General features: G+C 47.7%; 1 protein-coding gene and 1 long non-coding RNA gene across 2 annotated transcripts in view; one reads left to right on the top strand and one right to left on the bottom strand.

Moving 5' to 3' along the window:
* Positions 1-1813: 1813 nt before the first annotated feature.
* LOC128694200 (uncharacterized) overlaps positions 1814-17444 on the bottom strand; it is a 37789-nt gene continuing 22158 nt past the window's right edge. The window contains exons 2-3 of the mRNA XM_053784193.2: positions 8205-8399; positions 1814-6673 (exon numbers count right to left, since the gene is read on the bottom strand). Coding sequence (XP_053640168.2) covers positions 4238-6673; positions 8205-8399 — 2631 coding nt within the window. The 3' untranslated portion in view covers positions 1814-4237. The remainder of the gene's footprint in view (positions 6674-8204; positions 8400-17444) is intronic.
* Positions 6882-17444, top strand: part of LOC138853931 (uncharacterized) — a 77235-nt gene continuing 66672 nt past the window's right edge. Inside the window, exon 1 of the long non-coding RNA XR_011393127.1 lies at positions 6882-6933. This is a non-coding gene — a long non-coding RNA (uncharacterized lncRNA). The remainder of the gene's footprint in view (positions 6934-17444) is intronic.

The following is a 17444-nucleotide window of genomic DNA, read 5'->3' as shown; positions in this document are numbered from 1 at the left end:
AGGTTAAACACTACCCTGAGGTCTCATGTTGGTTTAACATGTTAGAGAGCAGGTTAAACACTACCCTGAGGTCTCATGTTGGTTTAACATGTTAGAGAGCAGGTTAAACACTACCCTGAGGTCTCATGTTGGTTTAACATGTTAGAGAGCAGGTTAAACACTACCCTGGGGTCTCATGTTGGTTTAACATGTTAGAGAGCAGGTTAAACACTACCCTGAGGTCTCATGTTGGGTTTAACATGTTAGAGAGCAGGTTAAACACTGCCCTGAGGTCTCACGTTGGTTTAACATGTTAGAGAGCAGGTTAAACACTGCCCTGAGGTCTCATGTTGGTTTAACATGTTAGAGAGCAGGTTAAACACTACCCTGAGGTCTCATGTTGGTTTAACATGTTAGAGAGCAGGTTAAACACTGCCCTGAGGTCTCATGTTGGTTTAACATGTTAGAGAGCAGGTTAAACACTGCCCTGAGGTCTCATGTTGGTTTAACATGTTAGAGAGCAGGCTAAACACTGCCCTGAGGTCTCATGTTGGTTTAACATGTTAGAGAGCAGGTTAAACACTGCCCTGAGGTCTCATGTTGGTTTAACATGTTAGAGAGCAGGTTAAACACTGTCCTGAGGTCTCGTGTTGGTTTAACATGTTAGAGAGCAGGTTAAACACTACCTTGAGGTCTCATGTTGGGTTTAAGGGCAGTAAAGAGGTCTCATGTTGGGTTTAAGGGCAGTAAAGAGGACTCCTGTTGGGTTTAAGGGATGTAAAGAGGACTCATGTTGGGTTTAAGGAAAGTAAAGAGGTCTCATGTTGGGTTTAAGGGATGTAAAGAGGACTCATGTTGGGTTTAAGGGAAGTAAAGAGGTCTCATGTTGGGTTTAAGGGAAGTAAAGACGACTCATGTTGGGTTTAAGGGAAGTAAAGATGACTCATGTTGGGTTTAAGGGAAGTAAAGAGGTCTCATGTTGGGTTTAAGGGAAGTAAAGAGGTCTCATGTTGGGTTTAAGGGCAGTAAAGAGGGCTCATGTTGGGTTTAAGGGCAGTAAAGAGGTCTCATGTTGGGTTTAAGGGCAGTAAAGAGGACTCATGTTGGGTTTAAGGGCAGTAAAGAGGTCTTATGTTGGGTTTAAGGGCAGTAAAGAGGTCTCATGTTGGGTTTAAGGGCAGTAAAGAGGGCTCATGTTGGGTTTAAGGGCAGTAAAGAGGTCTCATGTTGGGTTTAAGGGCAGTAAAGAGGGCTCATGTTGGGTTTAAGGGAAGTAAAGAGGTCTCATGTTGGGTTTAAGGGCAGTAAAGAGGGCTCATGTTGGGTTTAAGGGCAGTAAAGAGGTCTCATGTTGGGTTTAAGGGCAGTAAAGAGGTCTCATGTTGGGTTTAAGGGAAGTAAAGAGGTCTCATGTTGGGTTTAAGGGCAGTAAAGAGGGCTCATGTTGGGTTTAAGGGCAGTAAAGAGGTCTCATGTTGGGTTTAAGGGCAGTAAAGAGGTCTCATGTTGGGTTTAAGGGCAGTAAAGAGGTCTCATGTTGGGTTTAAGGGCAGTAAAGAGGGCTCATGTTGGGTTTAAGGGCAGTAAAGAGGTCTCATGTTGGGTTTAAGGGCAGTAAAGAGGGCTCATGTTGGGTTTAAGGGCAGTAAAGAGGTCTCATGTTGGGTTTAAGGGAAGTAAGGAGGTGTCATGTTGGGTTTAAGGGCAGTAAAGAGGGCTCATGTTGGGTTTAAGGGCAGTAAAGAGGGCTCATGTTGGGTTTAAAGGCAGTAAACTTGTCGCAGACACAATAAAACACAACTATTCTTTATTTTTTATTAATAATAACTTGATAATAAATATAACCAGATACAAATAATAATTATTATAAGTTTTAACTTTTATATAGATACATTGAGATGCAGGTTAAGTTAGGTTAAGTTAGGATTAGATTAAGTTGAGTTAGGTTAAGTTAGGTTAATATGAGTTAGGTTAAGCTAAGACTTGTTATGTTAAGTTAAGCCAAGTTAGGTTTAGTTAGGATAGGTAAAGTTAGATTTGGTTGTTAAGTTAGGCTAAGTTAAATTAAGCCATTTTATGTTAGTAAATTTTAGCCGAATTAGCTTAAGTTAGGCTAAGTTAGGTAAAATTAGGTTAAGTTAGGCTTAGTTAGGTTAAATTAGGTTAAGTTAATGTTGTCACAGTTATGGTGGCTCAGGTTGGTTGCTACTCCCTCCCTCCATCCCATAAATACCCTGGTCATGCCCCCATCCAGGTCGTTAATGGTTTTATAATGGTCTGTTATGTCATTTAATGGTCGTACAGTCGCCTGTCATGTCGTTTAATGTCGTACAATGGCTGTCATGTCGTTAGTGGTCGTACAGTGGCTGTCATGTCGTTAAGTGGTCGTTCAGTGGCTGTCATGTCGTTTAATGATCGCACAGTGGTTTGTCCAGTGTCCTTTCATGTTAAGTGGTCATACATTGGCCTGTCATGTCCTTTAGTGGTTGTACAGTCGCTTGTCATGTCGTTTAATGTCGTACAATGGTTGTCATGTCGTTAAGAGGTCGTTCAGTGGCTGTCATGTCGTTAAGTGATCGTACAGTGGCTGTCATGTCGCTAAGTGGTCGTACAGTGGCCTGTCATGTCGTTTAGATATGGTTCTTGGCCCTGGACCATTGTTTTGACAGTGATCTGAGACAGACCATTTCATTCCATTCTGGACCACTATCACAACGGTGGTCTGGATGCAGACCACCATTTCGGTCCATGGTGGACCATTATCATGGCTGTGTTCCAGGACCATTATCATGACTGTCCAGGACCATTATCATGGCTGTGGTCCAGGACCATTATCATGGCTGTGTTCCAGGACCATTATCATGACTGTGTCCAGGACCATTATCATGGCTGTGGTCCAGGACCATTATCATGGCTGTGGTCCAGGACCATTATCATGGCTGTGGTCCAGGACCATTATCATGGCTGTGGTCCAGGACCATTATCATGGCTGTGGTCCAGGACCATTATCATGGCTGTGGTCTAAGATCATCATAACTTTCTGTGAATTGATTGGGTCTTGTTATTGCGACTCTCCTGGTACTTGGACCAAGAGCCTTTGCTGGAGATAGTGTGGGGGGAGTGGTCGGGGGTTGGGGGGTTGAGGTGGGGGTTGGCAAGGTGTTTATAAAGCAATAAATAACACTGTGGCGGGACTTTTGAGGCACCAACCCGTGACAACAGCAACTGGGTTACTGTTAGGTGCGCTTGTGTGCGTCGGGACGCATCGCGCACCAAGACGGAACGACGAACAACGGTTACGAAGACGCGAGTCGTGGAACGACCTTCCAGAGCAACGACTGGACGATGACGACGATGTGACTGGCTGGCTGGTTAGACTGGCTGCTTGATGACTGGCTGGTTAGACTGGCTAGTTGATGACTTCTTCCTCCAGGAGTTTAGCGCCACTTGTCGTCTCTCTCTCTACGGGGTCCAGTCCTTGGACCCATTATGTACCTTTGTAATCTTTTGACTACCCACAGGATGGGTATGGGGTGCATAATAAAGATATTAAACTAAACTAACTCTTTACGTACAGGTTTAGCGAATCATTTTCACTATTTCCTCTTGTTTTACTCGTGTTCTTATTATATACAACACCATTAGTGGGTACATAGTGGTGACAAAGGTGCCGGAATTGTGTATGTTTCACACTTGTCAACTTTGGTTAACATGACTGTTCTTAAGGTCACAATTAAGACGAGGGTAATTTGCATTGATGCCCCTTGGGAGGTAAGGTGGAAGTAGGTATACCTTGTATATGCGGTGGGGTATACTTGTATACCTACGGTGATGTATAACTTGTATGGGTTAGTGGAGGTCTGTATGTTTGTTGGTGTAAAGATAGTTCCATGACGTCTGTCTGTTCGTTGGAGGCGAGGTGCCCGATGGGGCACTCCTTGTCTTACTCTAAACAATGCCCCTACCTGCTTGGTGGGTAGGTCATGCCCTGGGTGAGCACAAATTAGCACCCACACTGCCCAGCTGGTACCCAGTGCCAGTGCCACCTGCTGGCCCTGGTGGTGTGAGATCCCCCTCCCTCCCTGTTGTACCCTGTGAGAGTGGGTAGGCATGCCAGGGGTCCAGTACTACCCCATGGCATAGCTGTAGAGAGTGCCACTGGTGGTACAGAGGAGACTTGATGGGGCACTATGGCACTGAGCACATCACTGTGCAGTGTAGAGGCAGTGAGCAGTGCACAGGAATGGGGCCATTAGGCTCACGAAACCGAACTGACCGAAACCGAGGCCGTGACTCTGGTCTCACTTACGTCCATGTCGGTCTCAATGTGTCCTTCAGCGTCAGTCTTGTGGCCGTGGGTATCCGTCCGTTCTTCAGCAGTCTTGCGGCCGTGGGCATCCGTCCGTTCTTCAGTGGTCTTGGGATTGCGGGGATCGACAGTGAGCGAAACGTCAGAAAAAGCCGGGTAGCCGATGGTGGGCTCCCAGTCACTCTCTTTAAGGACTTCACTAGTGTCACCGCTGTCTTCCTTCCTGACGGCGACGTAGCTGGAGGTGCTGGAAGCTGGCACTGCCACCTCTGAGGTCTTCAACGACTCTGAGTGAGCTGGCACTACACTCACGACACTGCCAGAGTGGGAAGTGCCAGCAGTGTACAGGTCACTGTTGTCCTTAATGATGTCTTCACCCTTTGGTGCACCATACGCTGATGGAGAACTGGGCTGAGAACCACTGTGTGACGACTGAGAACTGGGTGGAGCACCGTACAGTGCTTGGGGAGCAGGAAGTGGACCATAGGTACTTGGAGAAACTACTGGTGCCTTGCTAGGTTGCTGGTACACATGTACCGGAGGTCGAACTCCCTGGTATATGATGATCGGAGGCTTGTGGAATGCCTTTGGAGCCGGGAGGTACGTCGGTTCCTCTGGAGCCTTGGGTGGAGGTGCGTATGTCTGTTTGACCTTCACAGGGGTGCCATAGATGGGTCTTGGTACTTTGGGACCGTAGCTTGGTCGAGCCTTTGTAGGTGCCTTTGATGGAGGTCCGTAGGATGGTGGAGGTGCCTTTGGAGGTCCATAGGATGGAGGAGGAGCCTTTGGCTTTCCATAGGATGGTGCAGGAGCCTTTGGAGGTCCATAGGATGGAGGAGGTGCCTTTGGAGGTCCATAAGATGGTGCAGGAGCCTTTGGAGGTCCATAGGATGGAGGTGTCTTTGGTGGACCATAGGATGGTGCAGGAGCCTTTGGAGGCCCATAGGATGAAGGAGGTGCCTTTGGAGGTCCATAGGATGGAGGAGCTGCCTTTGGAGGTCCATAGGATGGTGCAGGAGCCTTTGGAGGTCCATAGGATGGAGGAGCTGCCTTTGGAGGTCCATAGGATGGAGGTGGAACCTTTGGTGGAGGAGGAGGAGCGACCGGTGGAGACCCGAGACCATAAATTGGTCTTGGGATCTTAATGGAAGACTTTGGAGGGGTCTTGGCTGGACCATAAGACCTGGGTGGCAGGTCATAGCTGGCTTGTGGGACAGCAGGGGCGGCATACTGGCCCTGGGTGGCATAATGGCCCTGGCTCTGGGCGGCAGCAGTGACCTGATAGACAGGTGGCTGCTGATAGACATGAATGGGTGGGTGGCCGGCGTAGATGATGTGCGGGGCGGGGGTCCCCCTGGTAGGGGCAGCCACTGGAGGACCATAAGTGGGCGGTGGAGGGATGTAAGTGGGTGGTGAAGGGCCATAGTTCTTGGACTTGGTGGGCGTGAGGCCATAATTTGGTACACTGGCCTTGGGTGGGCCATGATCTTCCTTTGGAGAATTGGGTGGAGGGCTGTAGCTCTTAGTGGCCTTGGATGGTGGGGTATAGGAGGGCTTGGGGGCATTAGAGAGGGCATATTGGGGCTGGGGGGCTGAGATGATCACGGGGCTAGGGGCTGGGGGAGCATTAATATATATGGGACCACTGTGAGCTGGGGGACCATACTGGGAACTGTCGATCTTAGGAGGAGCTTTTGGTGGACCATAGTTGGGACTGGCAGGTTTTGGTGGACCATAGTTGGGACTGGAAGGTTTTGGTGGACCATAGTTTGGACTGGAAGGTTTTGGTGAACCATAGTTGGGACTGGAGGCTTTTGGTGGACCATAGTTTGGACCGGAAGGTTTTGGTGGACCATGGCTGGAACTAGAAGGTTTTGGTGGACCATAGGTAGGACTAGAGGCTTTTGGTGGACCATAGGTAGGACTGGAGGCTTTTGGTGGACCATAGCTTGGACCAGAGACTTTCGGAGCACCATAGCTGGTGCTGGAGGCTTTTGGTGGACCATAGCCTGCACCAGGGTCCTTGGGTGGCCCATAGCTATGACTGGAAGCTTTTGGTGGACCATAGCCTGGACCAGGGTCCTTGGGCAGCCCATAGCTTTGACTGGAGGCTTTTGGTGGACCGTATCCTGGACCGGGAACCTTGGGTGGCCCATAGCCTGGACTAGAAGTCTTAGGTGGAGCATAGGAAAGCTTGGGTGGCGGCCCATAGGCAGGTTTGGGCGGGTGCAGAGGGGCGTGAGTGGGCGGAGCGGGCGTATGGACCACATGGACCGGAGGAGAGTTATCTGACTGGTAGATAAGGACCGGTAGTTCGTGATGGGGTAGGGGCACGTACTTCACTGACTGGGCCTTCACTGTACCCTTGCTGCCATACCCACCAACCTGAAACAAAGTCACTGTCAGTCTATCATTCATTGCAATAACGTTAATCAGTCACTACAACAGTCATTCTACACTGTATAAGATCCCTCAGTCACCTCAACACAGTCTCCCTTCAGCTACTTCAACACAGTCAGTCTCCACAACAGTCGCAAAACATATATAAGTTACAATGAAAATTTACACTAGTTAGGGCTGATACCTTCTCCGTTTTTTCTAATAACTTCCAAGATGGCGTCGTAGACTTACACTGTTTTGGTTAGGTAAATTTTGATTTATTTTGCAAATTAGGCCAATTTTTCTGTATATCACATTATCATTTCATTATCGGGGAAGCTCTAAACACGTATGTTCTTTGGATATTACACTGAAGTGACTAGGATGGTGTTTGAATTAGGGGCTCAAAGTTAGTAGTGTAAGCCTATGCAGTGTCTTATAATAGGCAATATCTTTGTGTAAAGCATAAGCCTAAGGCTTGGCTTTTTATGTTTTTTGAATGGTCAACCAGTCTGTTAGTGACAAGCACTCACAGACTTACAATATCAATGACATCTGTTGTTCCAGTTCTGATATCTCTCCATTGTCTGTCGTGATGCTTGTTATTTAGGATAATTAACGTAGACCTAGGGAGGCCTGGGAATATAGACCTAGGGAGTATACGACTTACTGAAGACCTAGGAGGCCTGAGGCTGGAGACCTAGGAATAAGATTGTAGACCTAGGAGGTTTGGAACTGGAGGCCTAGAAGATGTGACTTACCATAGGCCTAGAAAGCCTGCCACCAGAGACTTAGAAGACCAGGAACTGGAGGCCTAGAAGATATGACTTACCATAGGCCTAGAGAGCCTGCCACTAGAGACTTAGAAGACCTGGAACTGAAGGCCTATGGAGTATAAGACTATAGTAGGTTTTGAATTGGATGTCTAAAGGGTGTAATACTTATTATAGGCCTAGGAAACATAGAGGACATGATACTGTAGGCCTAGAGGATGGGATATTTTAGGCCTAGAGGGTGTGATACTGTAGACCTAGGTTTAATACTGTAGACCTAAGTTTAATACTGTAGACCTAGGTTTAATACTGTAGGCCTAGGTTTAATACTGTAGGCCTATAAGGTTTAATATGTAGGCCTAGAATATATAATATTGTTAGGTAAGACACATATGCAACAGTTAGGTATCTTTATTATGAAACGTTTCGCCTACACAGTAGTCTTCTTCAGTCTTGACTGAAGAAGCCTACTGTGTAGGCGAAACGTTTCATAATAAAGATACCTAACTGTTGCATATGTGTCTTACCTAACAACCTGTCGGTATTTTATACCATTTTAATGTTCAATATATAATATTGTAGAGCTAGAGTGTGATATTGTAGGCCAGGGACTGGAAGCATAGAGGACATAATATTAATGTAGGCCTAGAAAACGTAATACTGTAGGCCTGGTGCTGCAGGCCTAGAGGACATAATACTGTAGGCCTGGTACTGGAGGCCTAGAAGTTGTAATATGTACTGTAGACCTAGAGTGTAATACTTACTGTAGGCCTAGGAGGCCTGGGAAAGTGGATGATGGGAGGCTTCTCATCAGAGTAGACAATAGGCCCAGCATACTCCACAGTAGGCCTATACGACCTCTGCTGTGCCTCCACCTGGGCACCAGAATATTGAGGTGGGAGCGGATAGTGTGACCAACCCACACTACTTACCCACGCCCACACCACCCATGATAACACCTGCAATAATAATAATAATAATAATAATAATAATAATAATAATAATAATAATAATAATAATGTGCTGGTGTACATGACTTGGAGTGTATGTGTAAATGGGTAGATATGCGCACCTAGTTGAGGTTGTGGGGGTCGAGTCCAAGCTCCTGGCCCCGCCTCTTCACTGGTCGCTACTAGGTCACTCTCCCTGAACCATGAGCTTTATCATACCTCTGCTTAAAGCTATGTATGGATCCTGCCTCCACTACATCTCTTCCCAAACTATTCCACTTAATGACTACTCTGTGGCTGAAGAAATACGTCCTAACATCCCTGTGATTCATCTGTGTCTTCAACTTCCAACTGTGTCCCCTTGTTGCTGTGTCCAATCTCTGGAACATCCTGTCTTTGTCCACCTGGTCTTCGATCGAGTGAATTCTTCTCATCAACTTCATGTCATCTGCAAACAGGGACACCTCGGAGTCTGTTCCTTCCATCATGTTGTTCACAAATACCAGAAACAGCACTGGTCCTAGGACTGACCCCTGTGGGACCCCGCTGGTCACAGGTGCCCACTCTGACATCTCGCCACGTACCATGACTCGCTGCTGTCTTCCTGACAAGTATTCCCTGATCCATTGTAGTGCCTTCCCTGTTATCCCTGCTTGGTCCTCCAGTTTTTGCACCAATCTCTTGTGTGGAACTGTGTCAAACGCCTTCTTGCAGTCCAAGAAAATGCAATCCACCCACCCCTCTCTCTCTTGTCTTACTTCTGTCACCATGTCATAGAACTCCAGTAGGTTTGTGACACAGGATTTCCCGTCCCTGAAACCATGTTGGCTGCTGTTGATGAGATCGTTCCTCTCTAGGTGTTCCACCACTCTTCTCCTGACAATCTTCTCCATGACTTTGCATACTATACATGTCAGTGACACTGGTCTGTAGTTTAATGCTTCATGTCTGTCTCCTTTTTTAAAGATTGGGACTACATTTGCTGTCTTCCATGCCTCAGGCAATCTCCCAGTTTCGATAGATGTATTGAATATTGTTGTTAGGGGTACACATAGCGCCTCTGCTCCCTCTCTCAATACCCATGGGGAGATGTTATCCGGCCCCATTGCCTTTGAGGTATCTAGCTCACTCAGAAGCCTCTTCACTTCTTCCTCGGTTGTGTGTACTGTGTCCAGCACTTGGTGGAGTACCCCACCTCTCTGTCTTTCTGGAGCCCCTTCTGTCTCCTCTGTGAACACTTCTTTGAATCTCTTGTTGAGTTCCTCACATACTTCACGGTCATTTCTTGTTGTCTCTCCTCCTTCCTTCCTTAGCCTGATTACCTGGTCCTTGACTGTTGTTTTCCTATTGATGTGGCTGTATAATAGCTTCGGGTCAGATTTGGCTTTCGCTGCTATGTCGTTTTCATATTGTCTTTGGGCCTCCCTTCTTATCTGTGCATATTCATTTCTGGCTCTAAGACTGCTCTCCTTATTCTCCTGGGTCCTCTGCCTTCTATATTTCTTCCATTCCCTAGCACACTTGGTTTTTGCCTCCCTGCACCTTTGGGTGAACCATGGGCTCATCCTGGCTTTTTCATTATTCCTGTTACCCTTGGGTACAAACCTCTCCTCAGCCTCCTTGCACATTGTTGTTACATATTCCATCATCTCATTAACTGGCTTCCCTTCCAGTTCTCTGTCCCACTGAACTCCATTCAGGAAGTTCCTCATTCCCGTGTAGTCCCCTTTCTTGTAGTTTGGCTTCATTCGCCCTGGCCTTCCTGCTTCCCCCTCCACTTGTAGCTCTACTGTGTACTCGAAGCTTAAAACCACATGTGTGTGTGTGTGTGTGTGTGTGTGTGTGTGTGTGTGTACTCACCTAATTGTACTTACCTAATTGTGGTTGCAGGGGTCGAGACTCAGCTCCTGGCCCCGCCTCTTCACTGATCGCTACTGGATCCTCTCTCTCTCTGCTTCCTGAGCTTTGTCATACCTCTTCTTAAAACTATGTATGGTTCCTGCCTCCACTACTTCACTTGCTAGGCTTGCTGACAACTCTATGACTGAAGAAATACTTCCTAACGTCCCTGTGACTCGTCTGAGTCTTCAGCTTCCAGTTGTGACCCCTTGTCCCTGTGTCCCCTCTCTGGAACATCCTATCTCTGTCCACCTTGTCTATTCCCCGCAGTATCTTGTATGTCGTTATCATGCCTCCCCTGACCCTTCTGTCCTCCAGTGTCGTCAGTCCGATTTCCCTTAACCTTTCCTCGTACGACATTCCCTTGAGCTCTGGGACTAGCCTTGTTGCAAACCTTTGTACTTTCTCTAACTTCTTGACGTGTTGACCAGGTGTGGGGTTCCAGACTGGTGCTGCATACTCCAGTATGGGCCTAACATACACAGTGTACAGTGTCTTGAACGATTCCTTATTAAGGTATCAGAACGCTATTCTCAGGTTTGCCAGGCGCCCGTATGCTGCAGCGGTTATTTGGTTGATGTGTGCCTCCGGTGATGTGCTCGGTGTTATGGTCACCCCAAGGTCTTTCTCCCTGAGTGAGGTCTGTAGTCTTTGTCCACCTAGCCTATACTCTGTCTGCAGTCTTCTTTGCCCCTCCCCAATCTTCATGACTTTGCATTTGGCTGGATTGAATTCGAGAAGCCAGTTGCTGGACCACATGTCCAGCCTCTCCAGGTCTCTTTGCAGTCCTGCCTCATCCTCATCCGATTTAATTCTTCTCATCAACTTCACATCATCTGCAAATAGGGACACTTCAGAGTCTATTCCTTCCATCATGTAGTTCGCATATATCAAAAATAGCACTGGTCCTAGAACTGACCCCTGTGGGACCCCGCTCATCACAGGTGATACCTCTTCACGTACCATGACTCGTTGTTGCCTCCCTGTCAGGTATTCCCTGATCCATTGCAGTGCCCTCCCTGTTATATGCTCCTGATCCTCCAGCTTCTGCACTAATCTCTTGTGGGGAACTGTGTCAAAGGCCTTCCTGCAGTCTAGGAAAATGCAATCAACCCACCCCTCTCTCTCGTGTCTTACTTCTGTTACCTTGTCATAAAACTCCAGGAGGTTTGTGACACAGGATTTGCCTTCCATGAACCCATGCTGGTTTTCATTTATAATCTTGTTCCGTTCCAGGTGTTCCACCACTCTCCTCCTGATAATCTTCTCCATGACTTTGCACACAATACATGTCAGAGACACAGGTCTGTATTTTAGTGCCTCATTTCTGTTTCCTTTCTTAAATATGGGGACTACATTTGCTGTCTTCCATTTCTCAGGTAGTTTCCCAGTTTCAAGAGATGTGTTGAAGATTGTGGTTAGGGGCATGCACAGCATCTCTGCTCCTTCTCTAAGGACCCATGGGGAGATGTTGTCCGGTCCCATCGCCTTTGAGGTATCAAGGTCACTTAGCATCTTCTGCACCTCGTCCTCGGTTGTTCGTATGTCATCCAACACTTGTTGGTATATTCCCTCTTGATGTTCCCTTCTGTGCTGTCTTCCCAAAGCCCTTCCTGTTTAGCTCCTCACATACCTCCTGATCATTTCTTGTGAGTTCTCCACCTTCTGTCCTCAATCTGATCACCTGGTCTTTGACTGTTGTCTTCCTCCTGAAGTGGCTATACAACAGTTTCGGGTCAGTCTTGATTTTCGATGCTATGTTATTTTCATACTGTCGCTGGGCCTCCCTCCTTACCTGTGCATACTCGTTCCTGGCTCTGCGACTGATCTCCCTATTTTCATGTGTTCTCTGCCTTCTGTACTTTTTCTATTCTCTATTGCACTTTGTTTTTGCCTCCTTACACCGTCGGGTAAACCAGGGGCTCGTTCTGGTCTTCCCGTTGTTACTGTTGCCCTTGGGAATAAACCTTTCCACTGCCTCCTTGCATTTTGTTGTTACATGCTCCATCATTTCGTTTACTGGCTTTCCTGCCAGTTCTCTGTCCCACAGAACCTCCTGCAGGAAGTTCCTCAACCCTATGTAGTCCCCTCTTTTATAGTCTGGCTTTTCCCATTCAACTCCTGTTACCCTCTCCACTTGTAACTCTACTATGTATTCAAAGCACAGAACCACGTGGTCACTAGCTCCTAGGGGACTCTCATATGTGATGTCCTCAATGTCTGAACTGTCCAGGGTGAACACAAGGTCCAATCTTGCTGGTTCATTCTCCCCTCTCACTCTGGTAGTGTCCTTAACATGTTGGTGCATGAGGTTTTCCAGCACCACGTCCATCATCTTGGCTCTCCATGTTTCGGGACCCCCATGTGGCTCCAGGTTTTCCCAGTCAATCTCCCTGTGGTTGAAATCCCCCATAACCAGCAACTTTGCTCTGCTGGAGTGAGCTCTTCTTGCCACCTCAGCAAGTGTGTCCACCATTGCTCTGTTGCTCTTTTCATATTCCTCTCTTGGCCTCCTGCAGTTCTGTGGTGGATTATACATCACTGCAATGACCACCTTGTGCTCCCAAGACTGAAGTGTACCTACTATGTAGTCTCTTTCTCCTGTCTCGTCTATGCCTCCCATTTTCTCGAATTTCCATCTGTTTTTTACGAGCAGAGCAACCCCTCCTCCCCCTCTGCCCCTTCTATCTTCCCTCATGATCTGGTATCCTGGTGGGAAGATTGCATCAGTTATTGTCTCTGTGAGTTTTGTTTCTGTAACTGCTATGATGTCTGGGGACTTCTCATTGATTCTTTCTTGCCATTCCTCATGTTTATTCGTTAATCCATCCGCATTTGTGTACCAAACCTTCAACTTCTGTTCTAATACTGTAACTGTGGTGCGCAGGGTGGGAACAGAGGGATTGGTGTGTGATGGTTGGTTTGGATTGTTCAGTTGCCTTGGGGGTGTCGTGGCTGGAGTCCTTCTGCAGGTGTTTCTGGGGGGTGCGCTTGTCCTTCCACTTGTTCCTGGGTTATTCTGCTCTCCTTTTTTATTTCCTCCCATTCCTCCTTTCGTTTTTGCAGTCTCTCTTTCATTGTCTTCCTTTCGTCCTGTGTTCTGTCTCGGTCGAGGTACACACTCCGGAACTCCTGCTTGCCTCTCAGCCGTGCTTTCTCCTGCAGGATCATGGTTCGGGTTGATTCTGCCTTGAAAATTACTTTGAGAGGCCGATTCCTTTTCTTTGTGAACCACCCAATTCTCCAAAAATTTGCCACCTGGGTCATGTCCCCCTCGCCTATCACCTTCATGATATCTTCAATCGTGTGTGTGTGTGTGTGTGTGTGTGTGTGTGTGTGTGTGTGTGTGTGTGTGTGTGTGTGAAAGCGTACACTGAGTACAATTAGTGAGAGAAAGTACGTATGAGAGAGCGAGAGGGAGGGAGAGAGAGAGAGAGAGAGAGAGAGAGAGAGAGAGAGAGAGAGAGAGAGAGAGAGAGTGAGAGGGACAACTTTCACCTACGACCTACATAATTCACAATAAGCCTACCAGGCCTACAAACCTTTCCAAATCCTACCAACTGAGCCAGGTAGGATGATCAAGCTGCAAACCTGGGCTAGGAGCTAGAGCTTGGTGGTGGCAGTGGTGTTAATGGTGGTGGTAGTGGTGGTAGTGGTGGTGGTGGTGGTGGTAGTAATGGTGGTAGTGGTGGTGGTAGTGGTGGTGATGGTGGTTGTGGTGATGGTGGTGGTGAGGGTGGTGGTGGTGGTGGTGGTGGTGGTGGTAGTGGTGGTAGTGGTGGTGGTGGCAGTGGTGGTAATGGTGGTGGTGGTGGTAGTAGTGGTGGTGGTGGCAGTGGTGGTGGTGGTGGTGGTGGTGGTAGTGGTGGTAGTGGTAGTGGTGGTGGTGGCAGTGGTGGTGGTGGTGGAGTGGTGGTGGTGGTGGTAGTGGTGGTGGTAGTGGTGGTGGTGGTGGTGGTAGTGGTGGTAGTGGTGGTAGTGGTGGTGGTGGTAGTGGTGGTAGTGGCGGTGGTAGTGGTAGTGGTGGTTGTAGTGGTGGTGGTAGTGGTAGTGGTGGTAGTGGTGGTAGTGGTGGCGGTGGTAGTGGTGGTGGTGGTAGTGGTGGTAGTGGTGGTGGTAGTGGTGGTGGTAGTGGTGGTGGTGGTAGTGGTGGTAGTGGTGGTGGTAGTGGTGGTGGTGGTTGTAGTGGTGGTGGTAGTGGTAGTGGTGGTAGTGGTAGTGGTGGTAGCGGTGTTGGTGGTGGTGGTGGTAGTGGTGGTTGTAGTGGTGGTGGTGATAGTGGTGGTAGTTGTGGTGGTGGTGGTGGTAGAGGTAGTGGTGGTGGTAGTGGTGGTGTTAGTGGTGGTGGTTGTGGTGGTGGTAGTGGTGGTGGTAGTGGTGGTAGTGGTAGTGGTGGTAGTGGTGGTGGTAGTGGTGGTGGTAGTGGTGGTGGTGGTGGTGGTGGTGGTAGTGGTGGTAGTGGTGGTAGTGGTGGTGGGGGTAGTGGTGGTAGTGGCGGTGGTAGTGGTAGTGGTGGTTGTAGTGGTGGTGGTAGTGGTAGTGGTGGTAGTGGTGGCGGTGGTAGTGGTGGTGGTGGTGGTGGTAGTGGTGGTAGTGGTGGTGGTAGTGGTGGTGGTAGTGGTGGTGGTGGTAGTGGTGGTAGTGGTGGTGGTGGTGGTGGTAGTGGTGGTGGTAGTGGTGGTGGTGGTTGTAGTGGTGGTGGTAGTGGTAGTGGTGGTAGTGGTAGTGGTGGTAGCGGTGGTGGTGGTGGTAGTGGTGGTTGTAGTGGTGGTGGTGATAGTGGTGGTAGTTGTGGTGGTGGTGGTGGTAGAGGTAGTGGTGGTGGTAGTGGTGGTGTTAGTGGTGGTGGTTGTGGTGGTGGTAGTGGTGGTGGTAGTGGTGGTAGTGGTAGTGGTGGTAGTGGTGGTGGTAGTGGTGGTGGTGGTGGTTGTGATGATGGTAGTAATGGTAGTGGTGGTGGTGATTGTGATGATGGTAGTAATGGTAGTGGTGGTGGTAGTGATGGTCGTTGTGATTGTGGTAGTTGTAGTGGTGGTGGTAGTGATGGTCGTTGTGATTGTGATAGTGGTGGTGGTAGTGATAGTCGTTGTGGTAGTGGTTGTGGTGGTGGTAGTGATGATGGTAGTAGCAGTCTACTGAGGAAGGTGGTGGTGGTTGGTAATTGTGGTTGTTAGTGGTTACCTGAGGGTGAGAGGGTTAGTGGTTGGTTATTAGTGGTTAGGTGAGAAGAGGTTAGTAGGCTGGTATGCCAGGAGCTGTGACTCGACCCCCGAACAACCACAATCAAAAACAGTGCTGCTGGTAGGTTGGAATAGTAGTTGTTACTGAAGCATGGTAGAATGTTGGTTAATATCTTCCTATAACTACCTTCTATCATGACTTAGTCACTGACTATCATAACTTAGTCACTGACTATCATGACTGAGGTACTGACTACCTTCTATCATGACTGAGGTACTGACTACCTTCTATCATGACTGAGGTACTGACTACCTTCTATCATGACTTAGTCACTGACTATCATGACTTAGTCACTGACTATCATGACTGAGGTACTGACTACCTTCTATCATGACTGAGGTACTGACTACCTTCTATCATGACTGAGGTACTGACTACCTTCTATCATGACTGAGGTACTGACTACCTTCTATCATGACTGAGGTACTGACTACCTTCTATCATGACTGAGGTACTGACTACCTTCTATCATGACTGAGGTACTGACTATCATGACTGAGGTACTGACTATCATGACTGAGGTACTGACTATCATGACTGAGGTACTGACTACCTTCTATCATGACTGAGGTACTGACTACCTTCTATCATGACTGAGGTACTGACTACCTTCTATCATGACTGAGGTACTGACTACCTTCTATCATGACTTAGTCACTGACTATCATGACTGAGGTACTGACTATCATGACTGAGGTACTGACTACCTTCTATCATGACTGAGGTACTGACTACCTTCTATCATGACTGAGGTACTGACTACCTTCTCTCATGACTGAGGTACTGACTACCTTCTATCATGATTGAGGTACTGACTACCTTCTATCATGACTGAGGTACTGACTACCTTCTATCATGACTGAGGTACTGACTACCTTCTATCATGACTGAGGTACTGACTACCTTCTATCATGACTGAGGTACTGACTACCTTCTATCATGACTGAGGTACTGACTACCTTCTATCATGACTGAGGTACTGACTACCTTCTATCATGACTGAGGTACGGACTACCTTCTATCATGACTGAGGTACTGACTACCTTCTATCATGGCTGAGGTACTGACTACCTTCTATCATGACTGAGGTACTGACTACCTTCTATCATGATTGAGGTACTGACTACCTTCTATCATGACTGAGGTACTGACTACCTTCTATCATGACTGAGGTACTGACTACCTTCTATCATGACTGAGGTACTGACTACCTTCTATCATGATTGAGGTACTGACTACCTTCTATCATGACTGAGGTACTGACTACCTTCTATCATGATTGAGGTACTGACTACCTTCTATCATGACTGAGGTACTGACTACCTTCTATCATGACTGAGGTACTGACTACCTTCTATCATGACTGAGGTACTGACTACCTTCTATCATGACTGAGGTACTGACTACCTTCTATCATGACTGAGGTACTGACTACCTTCTATCATGATTGAGGTACTGACTACCTTCTATCATGACTGAGGTACTGACTACCTTCTATCATGATTGAGGTACTGACTACCTTCTATCATGACTGAGGTACTGACTACCTTCTATCATGACTGAGGTACTGACTACCTTCTATCATGACTGAGGTACTGACTACCTTCTATCATGACTGAGGTACTGACTACCTTCTATCATGACTGAGGTACTGACTACCTTCTATCATGACTGAGGTACTGACTACCTTCTATCATGACTGAGGTACTGACTACCTTCTATCATGACTGAGGTACTGACTACCTTCTATCATGACTGAGGTACTGACTACCTTCTATCATGATTGAGGTACTGACTACCTTCTATCATGACTGAGGTACTGACTACCTTCTATCATGATTGAGGTACTGACTACCTTCTATCATGACTGAGGTACTGACTACCTTCTATCATGACTGAGGTACTGACTACCTT

This window comes from Cherax quadricarinatus, chromosome 43 (assembly GCF_038502225.1).
Source record: "Cherax quadricarinatus isolate ZL_2023a chromosome 43, ASM3850222v1, whole genome shotgun sequence".
NCBI classification, from domain to species: domain Eukaryota; kingdom Metazoa; phylum Arthropoda; class Malacostraca; order Decapoda; family Parastacidae; genus Cherax; species Cherax quadricarinatus.
This window is presented reverse-complemented; position numbering and strand designations above follow the sequence as displayed.